The sequence below is a fragment of the Erythrolamprus reginae genome, chromosome 4 (assembly GCF_031021105.1).
Source record: "Erythrolamprus reginae isolate rEryReg1 chromosome 4, rEryReg1.hap1, whole genome shotgun sequence".
In the NCBI taxonomy this organism is placed as follows: domain Eukaryota; kingdom Metazoa; phylum Chordata; class Lepidosauria; order Squamata; family Dipsadidae; genus Erythrolamprus; species Erythrolamprus reginae.
The window spans coordinates 18,656,520-18,670,644 of NC_091953.1; the positions used below are offsets into that span (position 1 = coordinate 18,656,520).

The window sequence follows — 14,125 nt, forward strand, 5'->3', positions numbered from 1 at the left end:
TTTTACACTGGGCATGTAAATAAATTACTTATGGTATTCAAAGGTCACATAAGGCTAGAGTAGTGACGGCGAACCTGCCATACGAATCCCAGCGACCAGTTAGGTCCCACAGAGATGGTCTCCTCCGGGTCCGGTCAACTAAATAATGCCGTTTGGCGGAACCAGAGGAAGAGCCTTCTCTGTGGTGGCTCCGATCCTCTGGAATCAGCTCCCTCCAGAGATTAGAACTGCCCCCACCCTCCTTGCCTTTCGTAAACTCCTTAAAACCCACCTCCTTAAAACCCACCTCCTTAAAACCCCACCCAGTGTGGGGGAACTGAAACATCTCCCCCTGCCTATGTAGTTTTCTGTGTATGGTATGACTGTATGTATGCCTTTTATATATTGGGGTTTCTTGTTTTTTAGACTTTTTAAATGTATTATTGTTATTTTAGAGTCTAACTATTAGATTTGTCATTATATATTGTTTTTATCATTGCTGTAAGCTGCCCCGAGTCTATTATTATTATTATTATTATTATTATTATTATTATTATTATTATTATTATTATTATTACTACTACTACTATTATTATTATTATTATTATTATTATTATTATTATTAATAATAATAATGGGTGCCACAGGTGTCACGTGGAGCCATATCTGCTGGCACGCAAGCCATTGCCCTAGCTCAGCTCAAATGTGCATGTGTGTGCCGGCCAGCTGATTTTTGGCTCGCACAGAGACTCTGAGAGGGCATTTTTGGCTTGCAGGGAGCCTCTGGGGGAATGGGAGAGAGCATTTTATCCTCCACCAGCCCCAGGGAAGCTTTTGGAGCCTGGGGAGGGCAAAGCACAAGCCTACTGAGCCCACCAGAAGTTGGGAAACAGGCTGATTCAGGCCTCCATAGGGCCTCTGGGGGGGCGGGGAAGCTGTTTTCGGCCTTCCCGGGCATTGAGTTATGAAGAGAGATTGCTGGAACTGGGCATGGATAGCCTAGAGAAAAGAAGGGTCAGGGAGGACATGATAGCAGTCTACAGGTACTTGAGGGGATGCCACAGAGAGGAGGGGGTGACGCTTTTTCCAGGGCACCAGAGGGCCAGCGAGGAACAACGGTTGGAAGCTGACCAAGGAGAGATTCAACCTGGAAATAAGGAAGAACTTCCTGACGGTCAGAGCAGTCAACCAGTGGAATGGCTTGCCAGCAGAGGTTGTGAACTCCCCAACTTTGGACATTTTCAAGAGGAGATTGGACTGTCATTTGGCTGGGGTGCTGTAGGATTTCCTGCTTAAGAAGGGGGTTGGACTTGATGACCTACAAGGTCCCTTTCAACTCTAATAAAATAAAATAAAAATAAATTATGGGTGTGGGCACTCGTGCATGCGCTCTTTCAGCACCCAAGGAAAAAAAGGTTCGCCATCATTGGGCTAGAGTGGTTTGACACCAAAGTTTTGCACTGTGTAAAATTCAAAGGCCTATCGGAAAACTTGCCAAAATCTTAGGATACTTAACAGGCAATTGCAGGTACTCCTGGAAAAGATGTAATATTATTTTGGAAATATATTTTTAAGCACTTACAAAGCAACCCCCTAAACAAAAATGAGAAAGGCACTTACATACTGTAAGTCAGGGGAGTCAAACTTGATTTCACTGATGGACTGGGGTGGACATTGCCAGGGTGGGCATGGGCATGGCCAACTCGATGTCACTCATGTTGATGGCACCTATGGTGGCCATATGCTAAGGCAGGACTTCTCTCAGACCCTCCCTCACTCTAATTATAATCTCCTTCCTTCCTTCCTTCCTTCCTTCCTTCCTTCCTTCCTTCCTTCCTCTCCTTCCCTTCTTTTTCCTTCCCTCTTCATTCTTCCTTCTCCCTTCCCCTTTCCTTATTTTTCCTTCCTTGCTCTCTTCCTGTCTTCCCATCTTTCCTTCTTTTTCTTTTTGTCTTTCTTCTTTCCCTTTCTCCTTTCTTGTCTTCATTCTTGCACGCTCAAATGCGAAAAGGAGAATATTTTGCCTTTTGTTTTGTTTTTTAGTTTGTTTTGCTAGCCCTCTGCATGCACCTCCCCAGCCCCATTTTTTGCATCCTGCCAGAGAAAACGGAAGTTTGCCCTAATGACAATCCCAAGCTCCATTTTTGCTGGGAGAGGCACCGCCGGTCAGTCCTTTGCTGTTATATGTTCTACTCAGAAATAAACCACTCTGAGTTCAATAAGACTTACTCTTAAATAATAAAAAACGATTATTTTAGACTTAATACCTTGGTTGATTTTGAGAAACTAAGAAAGATTGTCATCAGATTAGATGGGAATTGTCCGGGAAATGCCCAGGCTCTAATCTAGATTGCAAAGTGAGAACATCCTAGTAGAAGACCTTGGGAAACTAGTTTTTAAAGTTTTCTCCAAAATTAAAAGGATATGTTCTAAAAATCATGTGTCTTTAGGGCTACTAGGAGCTGAGCTTTGCTCAAGAGAGTCTCTGTTTTCTCAACCCTATATAGGATTGCAGCATCACATTTTTATGTTATCAGAATTGTTTATTATCCTTTGATGCAAGATTATTTTTGAACCCCTGTTGTGAACACTCAAGTTTATTTATAAGGAGAATGTCAGGATGGATGTAATGAATTCAGCAATCATTTATTTGTTTACGTTCAAAGGTCAAGGCAAAGCCGTAACTATCCAACTGCAACTTTAAAATGTAAACAGCGCTCTTATTGGGAGTGTCATGTTAGGATGCTCTGAGCGCGATTCTCTTGGGAACCTTTTTCACTGGTGGGAAAAGTATGTGCAATGTCATTTCCCCATCCAGAGATGCTGGGAACTGAATTTCTAGATTGAAAGAAGCTGCACTGCATATCCTACAGCTCCTTCTCTTCTGTCTTCCCCTGATAACCGGAGACAAGAGAAACTGTTTGTCCTGCTAGATATTTGGTCTATGTTCTCTCTAATCAGCACAAACATTAGCAAGAGACATTGACACAGTGCCCAAGATTTGAAGCGTGAATGATAACAACTGCTAAGGTCAGAGCTTTGGAATGCACTCTGTCCAGAGAATTCACTCATATCTGGAATCAAGACAGCTATAGCAATTTAGTAGACATGAATCACCAATAGTAAGTGGTTTGGAAGGGCTATATGAGAAGAATTTAGGTAAGAACCGCCCCAAGGTTGGATCAGATCAAAGATCATCTAGGCACAGTAGCCAACTGAATGGATTTGGAAAGCTCACAAACCCAGCCTGAAGGCTGATTGTCTCTTTCCACTGTCACTTTCCAGTAAACATATCAAGCTGCCTATGATTCTGGAACTGGTAGACAGCCATTAGTACAAAAAGACATTGAGAATTTTGTTTTTGAACGGAGCCTCCTCTGAAAGCCATTTAAACTGACTACTATTATTGCAATTGTGCTGAATTTATGTTTTACCAACAAAGAAATAAAGGGAGGCTAGTATACCAGGTATCAGCGTTCTTAGCCAGCACATTCAGAGCAAGTAGAACAATGGGGGAAAAAAACCCTGCAAAGATTTAGGGCTTGGAAAACATTCTTCGCAGAGAGTAACAATGAAAGAGCTTGCAAGCTGGTAAGAACTGGGAACATTGTTAGCACCTGGTTAGGGTTGGAAAGAAACTTATTTGGAGCAATGAAAAAAACCCTGCAAAGATTTAGGGCTTGGAAAACATTCTTCGCAGAGAGAAACAATGGAAGAGCCTGCAAGGTAACAGTTGGGAATATCATTAGCAGGTAGTTAGAGCTGCCCCCCCCCCCCCCCCGGGAAGCTACATTCAGAGTATAAGACGCACCCAAATTATCAGCCTCTTTTAGGGAGGAAAAAGGTTATATTCCAAAAAAATACGATATGTACTCGCATTTGCAGTCTTTCGAACTGCTAAGTTGGCAGGAGCTGGAACAAGTAACAGACGCTCACCCCGGCACATGGTATTCGGGTCTCAAACCTCTGCTATGATAAGCTCAGTATCTTTAACTGCTGAGCCATTGTGCCCTCCAGTAGATAGAGGAGCAGATTATGACAGTTCCTACTCTCCAGAGGGCTTCTCACATAATGACCCAAGCATTAATACTATCTGAAATACAGTTCCCAGAAACTCAGAGTGCATGGCAAAGGTAAAATATCTTTTGCTATACCATCACTGTAAGTGGAAAGAGAAAATTTCTGGTGGGCCATAAAGTGGTATGGGAAAAAGGGCATGCTTGGGGCCATCTTTTAAGCAGGGTAGAAACAGCATTCTAAAATTTATTTTATTTGACTTATTTAACTTCTAAACCAAACTTCTAAGCAGAATTAAAATGCCTTTAATTCTGGAGAATATAATAAACAAAGGCCAATGTTTAGGAAATTCCTACTGTTGCATTAACTCTGCTTTTCAGTATTGCACATTTTGCCACAGGAGAAAGAAACCAACCAAAGTGTAATTATTTGTAATATCACCCATTTAAGCCTTAACCATTTTAGTGGGAATTTAAAACATTTGCGTAGCTCAAATAGCATCTATCATGCATTGTTGAGCAATGCTGAAGGAAATATAACATCAGAATTTAACATTAAATGAGACTGAACTAAAATAATACATAAACTGGATTTTAAAAATAAATACATTAAACAAGGGCCAGCTATTGAAAGCTTCTCAAAGAACACCACCAACCCTCCTGAACTAATAGTAATACTAGCATCATAATTTATACTTGTGTTGTAGAAAAGAACAACTAAAAGACATTTTAATGTTCCAGGCAATTCCATGACAAAAATCAGCCAACAGTGGGACCTTGACAATCAAACTATTTTTACAGTACAACACAGGGGTTAATTACTTGATGTCAGAGGAAAGCAATTTCCCCTTACACGGTTATAAAAAATTAGGTCCCTAAAGACAACTAGCAAAGGAAATCATCCATGTGTATAAGTAACCTTGGCCTGTGTCTGCAGATAATGGCGATATAAATCCGAGTGCATAATTTCACTGATACACGAGAGTCATCATGAGCAAACTGTTAACCAAATATGGACGAGGATATTTTTGGCATCAATAATCACAAACTGTGAAAGTCTGTGTGTATATTGGAATTCTATATCTTTGTTACTGGCACTGTTGTTAAAAGCCAACCTATCAAAAGCTTGAGGAAAAGACGTAAACATCTGCATGTTCTGTTTTTATCTTTATTACAAATCTTTCTAGGAGATATATTTGAATGAGCACTAAACAGCAACTTTTCCTTATATTTGAAGAATGCTGCAAAAACGCTTTATGTGGGAAGGAAATTATATGTTTGGAAATCTTTCTATGTGTTTAGAAACACTGTTTTTTTTTAAAGGCATTTCCTGCAAAACAAAAATGCCAACACTTTTGAAACAGAACATCGCAATCTAATGAAAAAAATATATGTCATTAACTAATTTTCAATCACAGCTAGTCCTCGATTTACGATCTTAATGGAGCCTGCTCATTGCAGTCCTAAGCCTGCTCAGGCAATCTCACACTACTCACAAGAGCCTACAAAACTTTTGCCAGACCCATCCTAGACTACAGCTCATCTGTCTGGAACCCATACCACATCTCAGACATCAACACCCTTGAAAATGTCCAAAGATATTTCACCAGAACAGCCCTTCACTCCTCCACTCGAAACAGAATATCCTATGAAAATAGACTAACAATCCTGGGCCTAGAAAGCCTAGAACTACGGCGCCTAAAACACGATTTGAGTATTGCCCACAAGATCATATGCTGCAACGTCCTACCGATCAATGTCTACTTCAGCTTCAACCGCAACAACACAAGAGCACGTAACAGATTCAAACTTAATACGAACCGCTCCAAACTTGACTGTAAAAAATATGATTTCAACAATCGAGTTATCGAAGCATGGAACTCATTACTGGACTCAATTGTGTCAACCACTAACCCCCAACATTTCTCCCTTAGACTCTCCACGATTGATCTCTCCAGGTTCCTAAGAGGTCAGTAAGTGCACTGGTGTGCCTTTCGTCCCCTGTCCAATTGTCTTTCCTTTCTCTCACTTATCATATATATTTTCTTTCTTTCTTATATCCTCTCCTCTAAGTTCATTTTTACCCTTATATATATTACTACATTACTATATTTTTCTACCTATGTATTTGTGTATTGGGCAAATGAATGAATAAATAAATAAATAAAAATAAGTCATGATGGCCGTAAAGCAAGTTTTTACAAGACCACAACTGTTTTTACATATTTTTTGTGGCAGTTTAAGTTAAACAATTGTTCACTATGGGGCATTTTTTCCCCAAAAAATTGGAAACAAATGTTGTTGCAAATCAGTCAATTAGTTCTTGTTATAGTCTCTTATTTTAGGTTAGGCTAACAATTGTCTTACTTCTCATGCCCATTCCTGATATCTTCTGGGAAAATCCTTTCTCTTTACAATTTTAAAAGTTTTTTTTTATTTGTATAGATTTAAGACAGCTTACAGAGTAAATTCAAGGTCATTTTTTTTAATTAAGTGCACCTTTATCAATCCAAAATTGAATATTACAAATAGCAGCACTTATATCTAGTATCATCTCTTTTTTAAATGATGAACTAATAAATCAGAACTAATAAATCAGAACATGCTTATGCCATCAAGAGAAGCATGAAAATAAAGTTTTCCAAAAGATATAGGAGCAATAAATTGTTATTAGAAGAAGTAGTATTATATTTCTTTATAATTTAACAATAGTTCAACAAAGCAAAAACTATAAGATAAATAAATAAAAGGAAGAATAGTAAACAATGGAAATAACAAAACAGAAAAGTATAGAAAAGAAAAAGAAAGAAAAAGTAAGATTATAAAGAACCAACTTCTGATCTTTGTGACAACAGTTATGCATTTTTTCTTTGCCCTGGCTCTCTATGGTTACATCATAATTTCCTTCTTTCCATAAATTACAATTTTTAACTTTCAAAAATTAAATACAAGTCCATTTTTCTCTTTTTCAGTAAAAAAATAACTACAAGGGGTTTTCAATCATTACTAAATGTAGCTGTTGATCTTTTTCTAATCAAACATGTTAACCTTGTCATTGGCATACAAATCCAATAAATAAATAAATGAATAAATAAATATCTGCTAGTCCTGTCAACTTCATTGACCATTCTTCAGGTATTTCAGTATCTTTCCATGTTGCACATATAATGTCATATGAGTAATCATGTATAAAAACAACACTTCCATGTCTATTTTCTAACACACTGTCCATTAATCCAAGCCAGAAAAATTCTGATACCAGTTAAATATTGATCTTTAAAAAACCAGATATGCCAAAATGACCTTTCATATAGCCCACGTTTCCATAAATTTGAAGTACTCATTTCTCATCTAAGATGTAACAAATGAAGCAACAAATCTTTAATCAAACACATCAATCCTAAAGAGAATTTTGGCCATTTCTCTTCCATTTTTGAAGTGCAATGAACTTGAAGTAAACTAAGTGCATTACGTTTCCTAGAAGCTTGATCCCCTCTTTTAATTTTTTTTAACCCTACCTTTATTTTTATAGATAACTCAATGCAATGAACATAGCTAATACTGCTTCATTTTCCTATTTTCTCCACAACAGTTGGGTTGAGCTGAGAGAGTGTGACTGACCCAGTCACCCAGGTAACTTTTATCCCTAAGATGAGACTTGAACTCACAGTCTCCTGTTTTCTAGCCTGGGGTTGTAACTTCTCCATAAATATACACACAATGGGAAAATCAGGGTCCTGTTTATCTGATAATTTGCTTCTGAAGATCTGAATCTCAGAGAACGCCAATTATCAAACAAACAAACAAGCAAAAAATAACCGAGAAGCTACAGGTTGCCTATGGATGATGGATCTAGGAAGATAAGACAGTATGATGGACTCTGGCTATTTTCACAGCAGACAATCAGAAAACATAACTGGTTTCTAGCACTTAGACTTATATACCACTTCACAGTGCCTTGCAACCCTCTGTAAGCGGTTTACAGAGTCAACATATTACCACCAAACAATCTGGGTCCTTATTTTATCGACCTTGGAAGGATGGAAGGCTGAGCCAACTTTGAGCCAGTGGTGAAATTTTATTTATTTATTTATTGTTAGAGTTGGAAGGGACCATGTGGGTCATCAAGTCCAACCCCCTGCCTAAGCAGGAATCCTATAGCATCCTAGCCAAATGGCAGTCCAATTTCCTCTTAAAAATGTCCAGAGTATTGGAGTTCACAACGTCCGCTGGTAGGTTGTTCCACTGGTTGATCGTTCTGACCGTCAGGAAGTTCTTCCTTACTTCCAGGTTGAATCTCTCCTTGGTCAGCTTCCAGCCATTGTTCCTCGTCCGGCCGTCCAGTGCCCTGGAGAATAAAGTGATCCCCTCCTCTCTGTGGCAACCCCTCGTATACCTGTAGACTGCTACCATGTCCGCTCTGGCCCTCCTTTTCTCTAGGCTATCCATGCCCAGTTCCCGCAGTCTCTCTTCGTAAGTCTTGGTTTCTAGACCCCTGATCATTTTGGTTGCTCTTTTCTGCACCTTCTCCAGAGTTTCAATGTCTTTTTTGAAGTGTGGTGACCAGAACTGAACACAGTACTCCAGATGTGGTCTGACCAGGGTGTAGTAGAGTGGTATTAAGACTTCCCTAGTCTTGGAGTGTATTCCCCTGTTGATGCAGCTTAGGATTGTATTGGCTTTTTTGGCCGCTGCTGCACATTGTTGGCTCATGTTTAGTTGATTATCCACCAAGACTCCGAGGTCTCTTTCGTCGTCGCTACTGCTGAGAGGGGTTTCTCCAAGGCTGTATGTGTGTACAGGTTTTTTTTTTACCTAGGTGAAGGACTTTGCTCTTGTCGATGTTGAACATCATTTTGTTGGTGTGGGCCCACTGTGTTAGTCTGTCCAGGTCTGAACTGCTGAACTGCATTTGCTCTTGAGTTAAAATGGTATATACAAGAAACACCCCAGATTTGGTCGTGGGGTGTGAATGCTTGTCTGGTGGTGGACACTACTCACAGAGCATCTGTTTTATGTTGTGTGATTGTGTGTTCATATTTTTTTTTAAAAAAATTAAATATAAAAAAACCCCTGCTGAACTGCTGGCAGCCGGCAGTCAGCCGAAGTAGGCTGCAGTACTGCCTGCTAACCACTGCACCACCATGGCTCTTCTCAATCCTTTGCCAATGCCTTACTGATGCCTGAGTAAGTAATTAAGTGGGATATTGAGCCACTATGATGGAGTGGTTAGAGTGCAGTACTGCAGGCTACTTCAGGCTGGATGCCTGAAATTTGGCAGTTCACATCTCACCAGGCTCAAGGTTGACTCAGCCATCCATCCTTTTGGGATAGGTAAAACAAGGACACAGATTTTTGGGGGCAATATGATGACTCTATAAACCTCTTAGAGAGGGCTGAAAAGAACTGTAAAGTGGTATATAAGAATCAAGTGCTATTGCTATATTATCCTGGACAATCACGCTTAGCTTATAGCCAACGACCCAACTCTTCTACCAAGACTGTAAGACACATTCAAACTGCAGAAAAAACAATTGCTGCCAACCTGCCTTCCATTGAGGACCTGTATACTGCACGAGTCAAAAAGAGGGTGGGGGAAATATTTACTGACCCCTCGCATCCTGGACATAAACTGTTTCAACTCCTACCCTCAAAATGTCGCTACAGAGCACTACACACCAAAAAAACTAGACATAAGAACAGTTTTTTCCCAAACGCCATCACTCTACTAAACAAATAATTCCCTCAACACTGTCAAACTTTTTACTAAGTCGGCACTTCTATTTCTACTAGTTTTTTCTCATCATTCCTATCACCCATTTCCTCCCACTTATGACTGTAACTTGTTGCTTGTATCCTAAGATTTTTATTAATATTGATTGTTTCTCCATTGCTTATTTGACCCTTATGACAATCATTAAGTGTTGTACCACATGATTCTTGAAAAATGTATCTTTTTCTTTTATGTACACTGAGAGCATATTCACCAAAGAAAAATCACTTGTGTGCCCAATCACACTTGGCCAATAAAGAATTCTATTCTATTCTATTCTGTTCTCTTCTAATTCTATTCTATTCTTCACCATCTTAGCAATCATAGGCTGCTCTTTTCGTTCATCAAACTAATGCCAATGTATAGAGAAGAAGGTACCTGAATTGGTCTTCCATCTGGTGTGAGCACCTCCTCTGACAGCTCCATCATCTTCAGGGCCATGAGGGCAATTGGCTTTGCATGATTCAGGTTCTGCCTGTGGAGCCCAGCCGCCACACAGTACGCATCCCCTATTGTCTCCACCTGCAGCAATCAGAAAAATCAAATGCAAACATATGATAATGAGTGGGGAAATTGGTACCATTAAGTATTTACAATCATCAAATACTGTTTAAAAACATGTCAGCAGAGCATCCATAAGGGAAGCTATTAAGACAAGGGGGGATAATTACCCTCCAAGTTTGTAAACAGGAACCATCAATTCTTGACACCTCGTCTTCTTTATTTTCCATAGTGAACAAGAAATGATTGCACTTTTATTTATTATTTATTTATTTATTTATTCATTTGTCCAATACATAAATACATAGGAAGAAAATAGATATGTGATAATATAAAAAGAGGGTGAAGGTGAACTTAGAGGAGAGGATATATGAAAGGAAGAGAATATATAAGATAGGTGAAAAAAAGGAAAGACAATTGGACAGGGGACGAAAGGCACACCAGTGCACTTATGTATGCCCCTTACTGGCCTCTTAGGAACCTGCAGAGGTCAATCGTGGAGAGTCTAAGGGAGAAGTGTTGGGGGTTAGGAGTTGACACAATTGAGTCCGGTAGTGAGTTCCAAGCTTCGATAACTCAATTGTTGAAATCATATTTTTTTACAGTCAAGTTTGGCGCAGTTCGTATTAAGTTTGAATCTGTTGCGTGCTCTTGTGTTATTGCGGTTGAAGCTGAAGTAGTCATTGACTGGTAAGACATTGCAGCATATGATCTTGTGGGCAATGCTCAGATCGTGTTTTAGGCATCGTAGTTCTAGGATTTCTAGGCCTAGGATTGTTAGTCTATTTTCGTAGGATATTCTGTTTCGAGTGGAGGAGTGAAGGGCTCTTCTGGTGAAATATCTTTGGACATTTTCAAGGGCGTTGATGTCTGAGATGTACAACTTGTACAACTAAGAGCGCATACCAAAAGAATGTTACTAGTAAAATAAAAGTGTCTACATGCTTTCTCCAAAGGTGCTTTTTTCCTCAAGAGGTAACTGGAGTTTCTGGTTTTTCCTTGAAGACCTTTCGCTTCTCATCCACGAAGCATCTTCAGCTCTGACTGGATGGTGGGGAATGGAAGGATTTATACTCCTGGCAGACAGACAGAAATTTGCATTCTTTTAGCAGGTCATTTAGGTCACCTGGAAGTTTATCTATGTCATCAAGGTCACCTGAATGGCGCAAATGGGTGTGGAGCCTTCTGGGAACTGTTGAAAGGACTGTGTTGTAGATTGGCGATAGAGGATGTTGTATCGCTACTCTGTCCAAAATACGAAATTTGTTGTCTTTGCTCTCTCTCTCTCTCAACAGAAAAAGAACCCCACAACTTTGGGGCAATTTTCAAGTAGGGACCCCTCTTTGAAACCAGAGGTCTACTCTGTCTAGAATGTGGACTTTTGTGGAGATTTTTTTTTAAAAGGAAATTTGTTTTACAGAGACGTGAAGCAGACTCTGGTGGAGTCAATTATCTTCACTTGTCCTACGGAGAGATTCTTAACGGGAGGAAAATAATGCCAGGCTAACTTGGATTTGAATTCTTCTTTAGTATTCAATCCCTGACAGGGCAAGCTAACAATTTGCAAGATTAGTATTTTAACTGGTACATAGTTATCATTCCACCAAAGGCTTGTAGATCAGAGGAAAGGCACAAGAGAAAGGAAGCAAATAATACAAGTCCAGGCTAGGTCATTTATTTTCTTTCTTCTTTTATTATTCTTTGAATTAAACCTTTAAATCACAGAGAAACAGAGCAAATATTTTGCAAGCAAACTTTCATCTCTCTCTCTCCTTGTTCACAGAAATACAGCCTTAAAAATATTGTTAGAAGTCCCATGGTTTTAATCAGAAATAGAGGATGAAAGTCTTAATAAGGGCTTAGGGTTACCAGATGCAGGCTCCATCTGGAAAATGAATTAATTCCTAATAAAGTTAATTAAGCTATGCTGTAGTGACAGTGTCTATTCTTTATATATATCTATATCTATATCTATATCTCTCTATCTCTCTATCTATATCTATCCATCCATCCATCCATATATATATATTTACAGCAGCATGAAGCTTACAACTTCAGCCTGATGATGGTGAATGCGATTTCACCGAAACGTCGCATAGACATTCAAAATATTACACGGGGCAAAACCCGAACTCAGAACAATCTACATATATGTTTTCATAGATTTTCACTGGTACAGGTATGACGGTCTTGGCACATTCGGGTTTCTTCCCATGTAGGATTCAGAAATTTCTGGCGACGTTTTGATGAGGTCCCACTTGTCATCTTCAGGCTGGTGCTTCTGTCCTTGTTCTAGGGCGAACACAGCAAGACCTGAGCTGCCTTCCCTCTATAAATACTAGTGGCTGGGTGTGGTTTGATGGCTCAGCAATTGCCTGCTGTGTAGAAACTTCCTGGTGAGTTAGTGGGGTAACACAAACTTATCCCAGCCATACAAACTGAAACTAGACTCAGAACACACACTGCAAGACAACTAAATAGCTTGCAAGCTCCAACTACTCAGGATATCACCCCTAATCCACAATCATTAACTAATCAGCATACCTCAGTTACATCAACGACCCCAGGTGTTACCCACTAACTCAGCAGGAAGTTTCTACACAGCAGGCAATTGCTGAGCCATCAAACCACACCCAGTATTTATAGAGGGAAGGCAGCTCAGGTATCGCTGTGTTTGCCCTAGAACAAGGACAGAAGCACCAGCCTGAAGATGACAAGTGGGACCTCGTCGAAACATCGCCAGAAATTTCTGAATCCTACATAGGAAGAAACCCGAATAGGCCAAGACCGTCATTCATACATACGTACATACGTACATACATACATATATATATATATATGTGCGCGCACACAACTATACATATACATGTATACAGTGAAGGGCTACCAAAAATTTTACTACTACACTGTGGGCATGGCTTATGCAGGACGCCCTGCATTTTCTTTCAACATTTTTCAGTGCAAATTGGGTGCTCTGGGGTGGAGCTCCATTTTTGCTACCCCACTGCATTCCCTGGGCAGTAGCTCAACCCTGCATACATACATACATACATACATACATACATACATACATACATACATACATACATACATAAAGAGAGAGAGAGAGAGAGAATAAGAAACTGCCATCATTTAGTGGGCTTTATGTCTTAGTTTCTAAAAATTGATTTATTTGGAAAACATTGCTTTAATAACCAAAACTCATTTTGGTATTGACTATAACTTCCCACACTGCTACTATATATCTTAAAATATTATTATCAGGTAATAAGTATTCCCAGGCTCTACTCTTTATCTTCAAGACTGGTAATGTTGCTGATTAAGATGAATGGCAGTAAATGTCTGCAGACCAGGCTTGAAAAATTGTAGTAGAATGTAGTCTGGATTCCCAGGAGGAAGGATCTGCATTTCAGAATGCAAAGAGACAGTGGAGCTTAGAAAGTGTGCGCCACATGAATAAGATTGAAACCGTTCCTCCCTAGCTGTTCCCAGAATATATCTGTGCTGTAGTTATGCAAACAGTTGTTTTAACCAGGCAAGATTCTGTCTATAGATGAAGAAGAATAAAGTAAAATATTATTAAATAGCAGGTTGTTCTTGATTCTTAGTGCCCGACAGAAACCAAAATTATGATTACTATTATTACATTTTTTACAGTTACAGAATCTTGCAAGTCAGAATGTGTCCCCTCCTATCTTCCTTTATCTTCATGACAATTTGGAATACTGTGTTCAGTTCTGGAGACCTCACCTACAAAAAGATATTGATAAAATTGAACGGGTCCAAAGACGGGCTACAAGAATGGTGGAAGGTCTTAAGCATAAAACATATCAGGAAAGACTTCATGAACTCAATC

General features: G+C 39.4%; 1 protein-coding gene across 2 annotated transcripts in view; it reads right to left on the reverse strand.

Annotated features, from left to right (window-relative positions):
- The window catches only part of GUCY1A2 (guanylate cyclase 1 soluble subunit alpha 2), a 252,779-nt gene that overhangs the window by 80,026 nt on the left and 158,628 nt on the right, over positions 1–14,125 (reverse strand). For both annotated transcript variants that reach the window (XM_070751674.1, XM_070751675.1), the window contains exon 6: positions 10,147–10,290. In XM_070751674.1, the coding sequence (XP_070607775.1) occupies positions 10,147–10,290 (144 nt within the window). The remainder of the gene's footprint in view (positions 1–10,146; positions 10,291–14,125) is intronic.